Raw genomic sequence first — 15,671 nt, 5'->3', positions numbered from 1 at the left:
CATCGACCAAGTCTTTGAATTTTTTGCGATTATAAGAAATTTAATAAGGGCTATCCAGATATTAAAAAAAAAAAAAAACAAAAACCTGTTAATTTGAATATGATCAATTTGGGACTCACAACTATAAAGTTATTATTCACTCTCTTTTCTTTCTTTTTTTCCTTACATTATTTGGGGGAGGGGATTCTTGTTCTCTTTCATGGGAGAATTAAATAATGCCACTGAGAAACAAGAATTTTGATTTTATGTTCTTCTCAGCTAATTAATTAGCACAAATAAAATTAATATTCAATTACTTGTGTGGTTTTAATACATGCTTTTCACTACTAAATTTGTTGTCGACCTCAAGGGTTTCCTCCTTGTGTGTATAAGACGATGGATTGCACATACTTGATTAATAATCAAGTATTCAAAAAGGTCTAGACACTTAATATTCAAGTACCTTGTATATTGTCTAAGACACATGACATAAAAGAAAATGTGTTTGTTCACAGAGGAAAAATAAGTTAATCAAGAAGAAATTGGAAGAGTTTTCATTATTTGAATACAAAAAAAAAAAAAAAAAAAAAAGTATATGATTAGTTTTCAATCCTTAAATGCAAAACAACAAACAACTCCTACAAAAAAACAAAAAAAAAAAAACAATAAACAATCAATGTGATTGGTCAAGTTTTTTACATTCTTTTTGAGAGAGTGGGGAGTATATATAGGATAAAGTTTAGATACAAAACTAGTTGTAGCTTAAGGCTACAAACTGCTTTAATAAATTGACATGTGTTAAAAATAGCATGTGATTACTTAAGTAAACTTAACCCAAGTAACCCTAATTAACTACACCACCTATTAAAAAAAAAAAAGATAAAAACTAAAACACCTATACGTATTCTCTCTCTCTCTCTCTCTAACTTCTTGTGAACCTAGAAACACAATCCCTCTTCTTCCTCCACCATGGTCACCCCAAACCCATCTGTCTCCATCGTCGACCACCCCAATCCCTCTTTTTATTGCAATTTCATATATTAGAAAAGATCGATGACATCTCTTCTGAGACAATATTATAGTCATGGAGCGTGAAGGAGAAGCACAATTAAAATTCAAAATTCAAGATTTACTTCAATTGTAATTCACAATTCAAGAAATATCACATATATGATATACCTAAATGGGAAAACATTGACAGTCACAAGTTGAAAAAGTTGAGAAAGCTTAGCTAAAATACAAAACACAAATCAGAATATGCAAGTCTGATAGAAAGAGACCAGTTGCTAGCTTGGGTTGGATCAGAAGAACAATCATGAGTCATTGTGAAGAGGCTGGAGGCGCAAGGACAGGTGCACAGTAACATCCAGATTTTTTTTTTTTTATATACTTTAATTATTATGTTGAAATCCAGTGATTTAAGGCTAAGGATTGGGCTTTCTAGTGTTTTAAAAAAAAAAAAAATTATATTATAGATTTGGTTTTTTTTTTTTTTTTTTTTTTTTAATAGGTGGTGTAGTTAACTAAGGTTAGTTAGGTTAAGTTTATTTAAGTAATCATGTGTAATGCACATGCCATTTTTTACGCATGTCAATTTATTAGAGTAATTTGTAGCCTTAGGCTACAACTATATATATATATATATTATCACATTGGATGCACTTGATAATTTTACATATGGGAGAGCTGTATCTCTTTTACTCGATGGAACAAGTTTCTCATAGCTTGTGACCCCTACAAATATAGGAAAACAACGTATCAGAAGAAGCCTACTCAATGTGGGCATGAATGATAATGATTGCAATAAGTTTAGGGACACAAATTTTGTCATGACAAGCATATTTAGAAATTACTTATTTCCATTAGCAAATTTTTTTAAAAAAATCTAACTTATTTTCAAAAAAATTGAGACAAAAGTAGTGAGTGAACCACAAAAAGTACAAAAAAAATAAGCAAAAAGCTAGTTTATAATTGTGGGGCACAAGAATTCAGATAAGGTACCTATGCCACATGTCGAATCCATAGCCGAGGAGCCCATTATCGTGTCAATGAGGCCACACGCTTGGACAGTAAGACCATGTCAATGGCACATTGCCAGAGGAGGTCCTGTTGTTGAGAAAAAATTTTGGAGAGGGGGTTAGCCCTGACATGACTGGTAGGATGGTGGCTGCCTCCACATCCAATGCATCCCACCAAAACTCCTGGCTGCATTTACGTAGAAAAGACCCCTGAATAGTGCTACCTTGGCCACCGCAACTCATAAGAGGTTTGAGAAGGTGTATGATGGGACAAGCACTCAAGTGGTGGACTGGACAATCAACAAATGGAGGGCTAAGATTGCCTGAAGGGAGCTATATAATGTGAGAGACCCTCCAAAGGGCGGGGGACACAAAATCTGTAGAAAAAAACACTGTAATAACTGTAATCAAAGCTAAGAGAAATATATTCAAGAACTACTTTCTTCGGACATTGCTAAGGAAGAATTTCTGTGCATCACATTTGTCTATTTATTGCTTTTCCTTGCTCTCTTACCATCCTTAGCCCATTAAGGGCGTAGTCCACTTCGTTGAAACCTAACTTTTTAGCCCACTCTTTACAAATTTATTGTATTGGGCTCTTTGAGCCTTAATCCATTCATCTTTTGAACTTAAGAGCTAAAGCTCACCCCTACAATAATCATTCCCCAGACAAACATGTTAACATGCTGAAGTTGTTGAGTTGACTGAGTAATGGACAATCACTTAAATTAACCAAGTTGTGAAAAAAAAAAAAAAATTAACCAAGTTGTGAAAAAAAGAAGAAGAAGAAGAGATATGCTATTGTTCATAACGCTTTCACAATAAATCATAAGTGACATATTCTTAATAGTGGACAAAAAAAAGTAATTTCAGTGATAAGTTTAAATTATGACCAATAAATCTTACTATTTATAATTTTTCAATGATGAATTCAAATAAAAAGGGTAAAAACTTACTATCTATTTGTTATAAAAGTATTTTGAAAATATTGTTATAAAAACTTGTCCCACTTTTGAGAAAGACTCGAGTTCATAGAATTTGACAACAAACTTCACACCTACTGATGTGAGAGTCTATGGGTGTGCTATAAAGTGGTGGTCTCAAATGACAATGATGTTTCCACTAATTATAAGTGTGAAAAAAAAAAGGTTGTGAAATTTGTTGTGCTTATATCCTAAAGATTTGCTCAGCCCACCTTTTGTATTGGGTCGGTTGGGCTGATATTTAAGGGGCATATGGCTGAATAAGTTTGGGCTGTAGATAATGCTTCGAAGCCCAACCTAACAAAATCCAATAGTTTAATAAGGAAAAAACCCTAGTCCAAGTAAAGAATCCGACCCAACGTAGGGAGTCGACCCGACCCAGAGTTCCTGTGAGCCCCTCTCGCCATTGAGTCTCACACACACGCACACGGAGAGCAAAAGAAATGAGATAGAGATAGAGAGAGAGAGAGAGAGAGAGATAGAGAGAGAGAGTGTATGGGTGCATCCTCGTCTTCCTGGGAATCTTCCTATCTGAATTCAACTTCTGGTCTTCTCTCTCTTTTGGATTTGAACCCTAATTATCTAAATCAGGTCTTTCTTCTCTCTCTTTCCTCTTTTATTTTTTGTCAATTTCTCTCTTATTTTTATTTTTAATTTTTTTTTATTCTCTCTTATCTCATATACTTTTTTTAATAATTTTTTTATTCGTTGAATTAGGTAATTTTTTTTTATCACTCCATGTTTATATTTCATATTTTTACTCAAAATTGGTGATTCGTTTTTATTTTTTAATTTCATATATATTTTTATTTATTTATTTTGCTGTTGTAGAATGTATCTACCAATTCCTTGATCGTTAATGATTTTCTGTGAGGTTTATTATCTGGGTATGTTTTATATGATCGGTTACATTTTATTTATTTTTGTTATATTTATTTATAGTAGCCAAGATGAATTATTTTCTGATCATGATGTGATTATGATATATATAATTTTCTTCACTTGATATCAGATCATGGGAATATATATATATATATATATATATAAAATATAAAGTGAAATTATTTCTTTCTTGTACTAATTGGAATGTTGAGGCTGTAAGTGATTGATATAATAATAAAAAATATATATAATTTTCTTAAATGGGTAATTGATATTCGATGGTCCACATTTGTTTGTTTGTTTTTTAATCAATAAATTACATGTGCATCCGATGGTGGTGAACCCATGACCACGTTCTCCAGGTTACTCTTATAAGTGAAGGAGGTGCCATTTGAACAAGAGCTCATTGGCTATTCAAGATACTACATTTAAGTGTTTTTAAGTGAAACTTTTCCTTTAAATTATTGTTGATTGTACATTTGATATGTAGTTCTTGGATCCTGTAGAGAGATTGATGTTATGTATAAAAGTTGCTTGTTAGTTGTAGTGTCTGCTGAATTTATTGATTGGATTTGATTGCCTGAATTTTTTTGAATGATGCAGGATATGGACGAAATGGACTTGGATCAGGTAGTCGATGTTCCTGACACACCTGATAGGTTAGCTGCCCATCATATTATTGGTAAGGATAGTGCTGGAAGAGAAAGCAATTCATCATTAGCTGGTCATTTGAGGAATCCTGATTTTGTGGGTGAAAAATGTATGAATGGATTGAGGGGCAGGGGTAGGCTGGCCAATGATAATTTCCAGAATAAAAGATTGGTTATTCGGTCTCGGAAGAATCTCAGCGATGATGAACCTAAGGGTTGCAACAGCCCCATTATTATTTCCCCACCGCAGAACTCATACACCTCCCAGAATGCTCACTTATTCAGGAGACCAGCAATAGACAAAAGCTTTAGTCATAGGAGCAGACATTCCATTGGAATGGAAAAGAAGGATAAAGGGAAAGGCATGTGTACTAAGTTTCCTCCAAATTCATCTGGTTTCCAAGAAGGCACTGCCTCTTTATATTTAACAGAACAGAGTGGTCACACCCAAAAACCTGAAACCGGTTTTCCATTGGATGCATTTGAAGATCTTCTTGCTGAAGATGAGAGAAAAGAACAAATACCAACTTTTGGCGGTTCGTCTTCATATTGCCTTCCAGTTCCTCCAAAGGCATCCAGCAATGCCTACAAGGGGAAGGAGAAATTAGAGGACAATACATTTAAAAGTACTGGTTTGGCTTTGGCTCATGGAAAAGGGGCAGCTATGTCCACTGAAAAACAGATTTCCACTCCTGTTCATTGTCTTACCATGCCAAGAGTCAGTGGGCAAAAAAGGTTAGTTCGCAATGGATGTATCTCTCCACATAATATAGCAACAAGGGCAAAACAATTAGCTGAACAGCAGAGTACCAGTTCCAATGTTGATTTGGTTTCCAAAAGTCCTCTGATAAACATTAGTGATATAGTTTCTGGAGACAATAATGGTGATAGAGTGAAAGGAAAAGGTGTTATAAATCATCCTTCAGCAAACAAGCCAGGGGCTAATATTATTCATATAACTGGCAGGTAATTTGTTTACAATGCTCATTCCTATGTAGATGCTCCCAAATGATTGTTATATTTATGTTATTAAGCAATAATTCTTTTCCCCTAATCTCACATTCATAAATCTGATAAGCTTTAGTTGATATTTAACAGTTCCTGGGAATTCAGTGGGTACCACAAAATATCAATGGTACTTTTGTTGATATATCTTTTTTTCCTAGTCTTTCTGATAGTTTCCTCAGCAAAATCAGTGGTTTTCTCCTGGATTTTTGTTACGATCCAAGTGTCCCACATGGCTTAAGTGTAAGCTTAACCATGTGAATATAAGCTCTTCGACACCCTTCCCTTGCAAGCCAATTTTTAAGGGTGAGTTCTACCCATGAGTTTGTATCATTTGGTATCAGAGCCAACCACCATGTTGGGTAATTGGACATAGCTTGTTGAGGATGAGATTAAATGAATTGCGGCTTTGTAGTCAGACCTCGGAGGGGGCAACCTAGAGGCTATATTAAAATATCTTGTTAAGTCATTGAATAACTAATAGGTGAGTGGAGCCTCCAAAAAGAAAAAGGGCTACCATCAGGTCAGTGTTGATAGAGTGAGCCATCATGGTTGTTGGCCAGGAGCTTGGTGGTATGTTATGATCCAAGTTTCCCACATGGCTTAAGTGCAAGCTTAACCATGTGCATATATGCTTTGGGCACCCTTCCCTTGCAAGCTGGTTTTCAAGGGTGAGTTCTACCCATGGGTTTGTATCAATCTTCTTCTTTTCTTCTTCTTTTTCCTCTCTCATGGACAGTGGCAACTACTATTATGATGTTCTTTGTCATTGTTACTTTTCTTACTGGCTATGTTTCCATGTGTCAAAATGGCTGTTACTATTTTTTTTTTCTAACCATTGACATAAGCTTGGAAACCTGATATAGGACATAATTTACCATTGGTTCTGTCCCTTTGATTGCAGTATGTTGAATTTTCTTTTAGTGCAATAATAAATGGTCAGTGGGGAACATTAGTATAAAGTTTCTTTTGCAACATGCTGTCTTATTTGAGCAATGTGAAGAATTTCATTTGTCCCATGTGATGTCTAGTTCATCTTGAACCAAGTTGTTCATAAATAGCTCGGGCTTGGCTCGATAAAAAGCTTGTTCATGTTTGTTTGTTTATATGAACAAGTCAAGCTTAAGCTTTAGTTTTAGGCTTGTTTAATAAACGAGCCAAGCCCAAATAAAAAATATTGTTCGTGAACAAGCTTGTGAACACCAAGACTCCATACAAAAGTAACAAAACAAGTTGAGCCTAGGCTTATTTATGAGTTTGGTAATAAAATTGATATAAGCTTGACAAGTAAACTCATATCCTTCCAAGACTCTAATTAATTATAAGTTGAGACCACTCATCTAAACCAAATAGGCTAGATAATAAACTTGAATCATTTACAGCCCTAATTTCAATTATGATTTTTGTGAGATCTGTCTTGAATGAGTAATCATTGTGGAGTTTGTTATGCTTGTGCCATGATACTTATTGGTATGGCTTCAATATTATCTCATTCCTGTAATTTTCGCATTAATATAAAATTGATAACCATATTTTTTTCGTTTTCCTTAAGAGATGTTTGTCTGTACTTTGTTGCACTTTGATGGGAACTTACATCATGATTTTTATTATGCTTATCTACATGACAATTGGTGTTCACTATTTAATGACCATTTAGCTCAAAAATCTAGTTTCTGTATGCTTCCTCTTTGACTTCTTCAATTTACTGTCAGCGTAGTTATGACTCTTGTCTTAGTTGTTACACTTCTTTAAATATTTTAAAGAATTATTTTGAAGGATGGGCACTCTTGATGGTCATCATTGGCATGTACTTGCATTGAACATATAGGGTTTACCACTTAGATTTTTATTATACTGTTGGTTTTGTGAATAACTTTTAGATCTTTAGTGAATTGGCCTTATTTTTTGGATATTTTATTCGTTCTTAATGTGCCAATTTTCAGGCAATTATTGATTTTTAATTTCTTTGGTCTAAATTTGTCAAAGGTCTGGCATATACTAAAATCTTCTTAACTCTGGTGGAAGTTTCAAATAGCTCAAGAAAAATAATTGAAAATATGACATTGTTAAAAATTTTGATCCTGTTTTATTGTTGCCAATTGTGCTTGGATTAAAACGGCCTGTCATGTTTTTGAAGTACTTGTATTCTGATACCTTTAGCCTGTTATGTTTTTGGAGCAGCCCTGTGATTGATAATGGAGAAGCTGATGGACACAACAATGCTAGTAGAGATGCATTTGCATTGCCCGAAAGATTACGTGGTTGGAGAAGTACACGGAGTCGTTCCAAGAAAAATGATAATCCTTTGTCTGATGCAGCTGGGTGTCTTTCTGGGATGAATGGTGCTGGAAATTTTGTTAGTCAACAGCATGAAGACAGAGCAGAGAGAAGGGATACAGGGAGTGGAATAAACTGCAGGGCTCAATGTGATGTTGCAAAAGATTGTGATTCAGCACAAACAGCTGCTGAGATTGTCTCTGAGGTTGACCAGATAGCTGGACTGCATTATGCACCAAATACACTCAGTAGAAGGCAAAAGAAACATAGATTGACTTCAAGAAATCGTGGTGAGTGCTCTACGTCAGTTACTGATGACTCAGATATTGTGATTCTTGGTTCCTATGGGGAACCATCAAATTCAAGATCATCCAGAATCCAGACTCGTCAACGTAGGGGCAGTTTGGGTCCACTTATTGAAGTTGATGATTTATCAACTGAAATGAGACAAAACCTCTCCCATGATTTAGACCGCACGAATAATGATGACTCAGATGCTAGGGCAAGACAACTAGAAGCAGATGAGATGTTGGCTCGGGAACTGCAAGAACAACTATATAATGAGATGCCTGTGGTTGGAGGTCATGAGGTTGGTTCCTTCATATGGATGCCTTTCTATGTGACTAAATCTTCCAATCAGATGCTCTTTTTTTTAGGTGTCTCACTGTTTATGATCTTATGTCAGATTGATGAAAATGTAGCATGGGAGATGCATCAGGAGTGGGACGTTTTCCGTTCTGCTTCTGGTGGAAGTCACAGTGATACACACCCTGTGAGTGAGCTTCTATATTTTTTATGATTTGCTGAAAAAATGAAATGCCATAGATTCATGTTAGTCACTGTATCTCTGCTATCACATAATAATCATGAAAATTTTGATTGAAATTATAAACTGGTTTCTTCATTTAATATTGATTGTAATACTAAATACTATGACACAATTATACCTTGGCATGTAAATAAGTGGGGGACCTGTCCAAATGTTTGTATATATTTATGAAGCATGATGGGCCTTTTTATTTCCATGGCTTGGCCTGGTCAGTACCTCATATGGATAGTATTTTAACATGTGATAGTGAATATCTTCAATATAATACAAATCTATCATACCAAGGGCTGCAGTTTGGCTGAGTCAAGCAAGTTTTAAATGCATGAGATTGGTTTTACCTCCAAATATTTGAGTAACTGTAATGTATACATTTTTGGACTTGCACTCAAGCCTACATTGTGAGATCACAGGTTGTATCCTGTATGGATGGATGATAGCATGAGTTGTGTATTTATGAGGATGGTGTAGCAGGTCAGAACAAAACTTGCAGGCCCTACCTATTCATACTTTGTTTAGAGGTATATGGAAAAGATCGTGCAATATATTAATGCCCTACTTGAGTGATGATTATCTTTCAATACTGTGGATCTGTTGAGGAGGCCTGGAAAGTTCTAACTGTACTAAATTTGCTGTTGATTTTGCAGTAATCTTACTGATAGCTTTCACTCAAAAGAAGGGTTGTATCAGCATGTTGACTGATATGTTGCTTTTTGACTAAAATGATTTGATGGATTAAGATAATGTTAATACAAATTCCCAAATGAATTTTTTCCCTGGAAAATGACACCTATTTTATTGCATATTTGGTATCTGTTTTATGCGTTTACTTGGTGTTTTTTAATCATTTGCTGGAGTAAATTACTCTCTTTTTAAAAAAATTCTTACTTGCACACACACCTAGTGGGTCTTGATCCCATGTCCTCACCCTCGACCTTGTTATAAGAGGAGGAAATGCCATTTGAGCTAGAGTATGTTGGCAGAGTGTTCTACTAGCTTTCACTAACAGTTCTTTTGGTTTGCATGTTTGTCAGAGAGGCTCATCAGTAACACATTCGTCTAGACAACCTCGGTCACGGTCTTCTCATAACCCTTCAGTTAGGAGAGCAACCCAGGCTCAAGCTCCTACCTCTAGTCGAATAGCACAGTTGATGGGAGCCCAGGCTAGAGTTCCCACCTCTAGTAGAATAGCACAGTTGAGAAATCGCATCTCCAGACATTCTCCTTCAGGATCATCAGGTCGAAGGAATCTCCACTTTCCTTCATACATGGATTTAGACATGGTACCTCTCTTTCTCCCCCCCTTCTTCTGTTTCTGTTCCCACCTGTTTATTTATTTATTATTCTGTGATATAGTTGATATTTTAGTATAGACTTATTTGATGGTATATATCTTATACTTATAGTGTAGCTGTATAGGATGATCAAATGTGTGCATTGTTTGAAATTCAACTTTGGGACACCATGGTCATAAAATTTTTGGAAAATATTTGTAAACTACTATTCTTAATCCTTTTGTGCTGTGTAAAAAAAAATTGTAAGAGGACTATTCACATGTTTTATTGAAAAGAGAAAAGGTAAAAAGGGAATCCAATATGGGACCAATGTTGAAACTGATTTTTTTTTAGGAGTCACTAGTACCAAGTTTTGGATGAGGGAAGATACCTTGATTTTAGTCATATTTTCCTTGTCATTGTAACTTCTTTTTTTCCTTCTTGGGAACTTTTCAGGTTATTTAACCATGATTTGAACTTAGAAGTATTAGGCATTCCAGTTTAATGTTAGGAACTTAGGATGCAATTTGATCTTTGTTAATGAAAAAGGACGAGGTGCAATTACATAATAAACTAAAGAGTTTGACCTTGATGTCAATTTGCAATTGCATCAATCTCCATCTTATAAGTTTGAAGTCATGGCAATATGGACCCTCAATAAGTCTTAATAAAATTAAAAAAATATGAAAACCCACATGAATTGCAGTTGGGATTTTTTTTCAATTTTTAAAGATGGAAATCACTCTAGGACTTGGGATCTATTTGGGCACTGAAAACCTCTGGACATGAACCACATTTGGTATTTAGGATAATAAAAATATTTGTCCATGATATGTGGTGTAGGCTCAATTTTGGTCCCTCAAACTTTAAAAAGTTCGGATATAGCTTTTCAGGCTATGCTTAGTTGTGATGATTTTTTTCTTTTTTTGTTAATTACTATTATACCAATATGGTGGATTAAATATTGTGGGCTGGATTCTAAATGCCAACCATCCTTGTTTTCCATCCTCCTAGTTTTCATTCGTACCAAATGAATGCAAATTTCAATCTCTCCTCTATTTTCTTCTTCCCATTAACCCATGACCTCATCCTCCAACTTTCTCTTATAGGGAAGAGTACCATTTATAAGCTAGAGCTCATAGACACGTGAGGATGCACAGTTTTTGGCTCTTATAAGGTTCCGAATTCCCAGTGCTGCTCAATTGGCCTTTTGCTACTTTTAGAGGATGGAGATTTACTTGGGGTTGAAGGTGCTATGATTTTAAGTAATAGGGGACATTGTTGTAATTTTCATGGTATGCACTGTGATCCCTGATCAAGTAAAAAATTTGACACTGATTTCAAATTTTAACATAACAATAGGGATCCTCAATGATTCTTGGTTAATGAAATGTTATGAAAACCTACATGAGCTGTGCTTGGGATCCCTTTGGGCCCCAAAATGTTCTTGACATGAACCACATTGGTATTTTGGATTAAAGAAAGAGGTGCTATATTCCTCTAGATGTGTTTATTTACTAGGTTTTACACATGAGGAAGACTCATTTGGATGGAATTTTGGGTTTGGAGTTAACAGAGACGCACGTAGGGTTTGGAGTAGAATGCTTACACTTGGTTTATTTTATGTAATGACCCCGAAAGAAAAAGAATTATTCTCTTTTTACCTCACTTGAACTGACAGTGGTGATGGATATGTTGGGTTTGTGATTGACATGTAAAGGGCCATTTTAAAATGAAAATTGCTCTTGTGCTTTGTCATGCAGAGACTTGATATATTGGAAGCATTAGAGGCTGCAGTTGGGGACCTTAGTGATATGAGTATGGCTAATCACGCCTTTCAAGTTCAGCGTGATTTTAATGAGTAAGACTTTATTCTCTTTGTTATTTATGCTCTAATTCCTGTTGTTTTCCTATTAATTCTTAATAAATAGTGGAGTTTTTTTATTTTTTTAATCAACTGTTCTCTTTGTTAATCATTATATATTTTCTGCTTCTTTTTATTAATGTTTAATGCATATCCAAGGTCTCTTTTTTTCCCAGTTTTGTTTCTTATCAAGCATAGCATATATTCATTTTCTTGTAGATCATGCCTATTTTCATTTTCTTGCAGAAATGATTATGAAATGTTGTTGGCTCTTGATGATAATAATCACCATCATGCCGGTGCATCTGTCAATCAGATTAATTGTCTTCCGCAGTCAACAGTACAGGTATGGGTGTGGGTGTGGGTGTGTGTGTTTGTCTGGTCTATCTGTCAATTATATGAATTGCAGTACAGGTAGGGGTGTGTGTGTCTGGTTCTTTCCTTTTCTGTGGACATGCACTGGTTTTTTGTATTTGCAGATTTATTTGCTATTTCATGCTGTTCTGTTTTCTGTGTCAGACTGATACCAGTGAAGAGGCTTGTGCAATTTGTCTTGAAATTCCAACTATTGGAGAAACCATTCGGCATCTCCCATGCTTACACAAATTTCACAAAGATGTAGGAATTATCTTCTCACTCTCAACATTAAATTTTTCTTATAAAATAAACCATCAAACATCTGACTATTTCTTTTATTTTATTTTTTTCCCTTCTTTGTTGTCAGTGCATTGATCCATGGCTCAGCAGAAGGACATCATGCCCAGTTTGCAAGTCTTCCATCACTTAGTTTGCACTGGGAGTTTAGTGCTGAATTACTCCACATCTGGAGCATTCTCATTCTGGGGTTAAGGTAATAATTGTTTCAATTATATTATTGTTCCCATTGGATGATGTTGTAATCAAAATTGTGCACAGTGGCAGACGGCTATCTTACTTTTGTTCCATTAGATTTTTAAATTATAAACAATTTAAAGAAAGGCTCAAAATGATTAGAGCCGTGAAAAATTCTTTGGGATGGTGTTGTCAATGGTGAATTGTCTCTTTTTGAATTGATCTATTGGCTCATCTTTAGCAAAGTTTGTATATTTGGCTTTGGAGGTTTCAGCATGATCCCCTGAAAAATTTAAGTTCTAATGAAGTTAATGCAACTCGGATGGCATACTGAAGTCTAGGTCTAACTTCAGATCAATGTGAGCTGGAGGCCAATAAGACATGGGCTTAGGCGGCTGATCTTGGGACTGGGGTTCCCAACCATATGCAAATGGCGCAAGGAATCATTTCGCCATATGGGCGATTGAATGCAGCATGTATGTGTACTGGTAATTTACTGGCATTGCAGTTGTATATGTGGCGTTGCAGTTGTACTGGTCATTTTCTGGGGGATGGTTGGTGACACTTGCAATCCTCTCTTAATATTGAAATTTAAGCCCGATCCTTTATTACAGCCTTTAAATTGATATCTATGCTTGAGCAATTTTCTTAAGGGAAAAACATAGATATAGTTCTGTTGATGTTGTCCATTAGGTTCTCCAATTAAATTCAAACTCATAGTTGCATTGACCAATGAAGCACTAATAGTGTTATGTTTTTCAAGGACCATTGAATTCAACACAACAATGTGTTTGAATTTCATTAGAGAACCTTATGTGCTGCATTGTTATGCTATTTGTGTGTTAGTGTGTGCGTACTGCGTATACAAATATGTATACATATATATAGTTATATACATGCACGTAGGGTGAAAGACATGTAACTCCAAGGGGTTGATGTAGTGCTTCTTAAAGCCACAAGTTTGCTGTTAGGAAAATTTTCAGGTTTGGGTCGTTGTTTCTCTTATGTTTGCAGCTCGACCTACATAAGCCCACACACTCAGCCACATGATAGGCTATGGTGTATGGGCTTGACTTAAGCAGAAAAAAGAAACGAAATTTGAACATAGAATCAAGTTTCTATGCATGGGCAATTGGACAAAATATTTCTTCTAACTTATTGTCGCAAAAGAGATACTAGTTGGAAAAACTTGGATTGATGAATGTTCTTGAAGTATTAATTTTAGCTATTGGTATTCTTCAACTTCAAATGGGGTTCTAAAAAATGTTAAGACCTTTCAATTGAAAGACCTAAAAAAAAGCGAGTAAGCCAAAAATCATTCTCCAATATCCCCTCCATATAAATAAGTGGTAATTTATTAAATGTGGTAATTATCAATCTCATAGGTGTATCATATATAATGGTATCAATCTCCATAATCCCCCTCTTCAATTAAATTTTTTTTTTTTTTTATAAGTAATAAGAATTCATAGATAATAAAAAAAGATACACCCAAGCACACATGGAGTATACAGGGGGAACAAGTCAAGAACGAAAATTACAAAAGTCAAGTAAATCCAAAATAGAAAAAGGATGGTTTCTCCACACAGAGAACCATTCAAGTAAGGTTCGGATGAAAAGAAGCTTGAGGTCAAGCATAGCACGCTCAAAGTCTTCAAAGCATCTACTATTCCTCTCCTTCCAAATACACCACATCAAACAAAGAGGAACGACCTTCCAAATAACTACATTGCGGTGGCGACCAAAGTGACCTTGCCAGCAAGCAAAGAGTCCAACAACAGAGGAAGGCATGACCCAACACACTCCAAATAAACCAAAAACCATATCCCATAACTCCGAAGCAACCGGGCAATGAAGGAAAAGATGGTCAACACTTTCACTACTACACTTGCACATATAACACCAATCCAAAATGCAAACCTTTCTTTTCCTTAGATTGTCAATAGTCAAACATTTCCCCAAGGCTGCGGTCCAGACAAAAAAAGCCACTCTAGAGGGGATCTTCTGCTTCCAAATACTTTTTCAAGGGAAAATATGCTCACTATGGCCAACAAGAAGATGGTAGTAAGCACTAACCGTGAACCCCTTACTCTTACAAGGCAACCAAAATCTCTTATCCTCCTCGATTCCCCTTACAAGAGTGCTATAAATGGAGTTGATGAAGCTCCTGAAAGCTTCCAATTCACGATTATGCACCTCCCTACAAAACTGAATCTCCCAATGGAGGACTCCATTGGAGAATCTCATAAGATCCGCCACACTTGCCTCTTTGCTACAGCTAATCCTATATAAATTGGGATAGCAGACAGCGAGAGAGGAAGTCCCACACCAACGATCTAGCCAAAACTGCACTTTTGAACCATCTCCAATATCATACATAATAAACCGAGACAAAGAGTGCCACCCCCTGCTAATATTTTTCCACAAACTGACACCATAAGGACTAGAGGAAGAGCTAGAACACCAACCACCCCAATCACAACCATACTTTACCTCTATCACTTGACGCCAGAGAGCATCCCTTTCTTGACCGAATCTCCAAAGCCATTTCCCTAAAAGAGCTATGTTGAAAGTTCTCAGGTTCCTAATCCCTAAACCACCTGGAGAAAGCGGGGTACACACCGTAGACCAATCAACCAAATGAAATTTGGGCTCATCTCCTAGGCCACCCCACAGGAAGTCCCGCTAAAGTCTAGCAATATGGTTGGCCACAGAGGCAGGAATAGGGAATAAAGAGAGAAAATAAGTAGGAAGGTTAGAGAGAGTGCTTTTAATTAAAGTGACTCTACCTCCCTTAGATACATATAATTTTTTCCAGCCTGCTAATTTTCTTTCCATCTTCTCAAGAATTGGATTCCAAATAGACTTGTCTTTGAATTTTGCCCCCAAAGGAAGACCCAAATATTTCATTGGGAGAGACCCTTGTTTGTAGCCTAAGATAGCCACCAAAAGATCCATGTTATGAACAGCCCCCACAGCCACCAGCTCAGACTTACCCAAATTGACCTTCAGAACGACACAGCCTCAAACCAAATGAGCACCATACGGAGAATCAACATTTGATCAATATTAGCATCACAAA

General features: G+C 35.9%; 1 protein-coding gene across 4 annotated transcripts; it reads left to right on the top strand.

The window, feature by feature from the left end:
- Positions 1-3,356: 3,356 nt before the first annotated feature.
- LOC115994412 lies at positions 3,357-13,224 on the top strand. Of its 4 annotated transcripts, none has more exons than XR_004093209.1 (10): positions 3,357-3,571; positions 4,466-5,478; positions 7,699-8,383; positions 8,480-8,566; positions 9,655-9,903; positions 11,658-11,755; positions 12,005-12,104; positions 12,278-12,376; positions 12,483-12,608; positions 12,931-13,224. XR_004093209.1 is itself a non-coding variant. In XM_031118551.1 (9 exons), the coding sequence occupies exons 1-9, from the start codon at positions 3,476-3,478 to the stop codon at positions 12,543-12,545; spliced, it is 2,490 nt and encodes an 829-aa protein (XP_030974411.1). In that variant the 5' UTR covers positions 3,357-3,475; the 3' UTR covers positions 12,546-12,815. The 4 variants fall into 4 exon arrangements, 1 of the variants encoding a protein (XP_030974411.1); XR_004093207.1 differs by having other exon boundaries at positions 12,898-13,224; XR_004093208.1 differs by having other exon boundaries at positions 12,943-13,223.
- Positions 13,225-15,671: the final 2,447 nt, after the last annotated feature.

This window comes from Quercus lobata, chromosome 6, assembly GCF_001633185.2.
Source record: "Quercus lobata isolate SW786 chromosome 6, ValleyOak3.0 Primary Assembly, whole genome shotgun sequence".
Classification (NCBI taxonomy): domain Eukaryota; kingdom Viridiplantae; phylum Streptophyta; class Magnoliopsida; order Fagales; family Fagaceae; genus Quercus; species Quercus lobata.
The sequence above is the reverse complement of the archived record's forward strand: the minus strand, read 5'-3'. Positions and strand labels throughout refer to the sequence as shown.

Coding starts and splice junctions, on each gene's coding strand:
- LOC115994412 (XM_031118551.1), top strand. CDS start 3,476: ATGGGTGCATCCTCGTCTTCCTGGGAATCTTCCTATCTGAATTCAACT. Junction 3,572..4,465: donor ACCCTAATTATCTAAATCAG/GTCTTTCTTCTC, acceptor TGAATGATGCAG/GATATGGACGAAATGGACTT. Junction 9,904..11,657: donor CATACATGGATTTAGACATG/GTACCTCTCTTT, acceptor TTTGTCATGCAG/AGACTTGATATATTGGAAGC.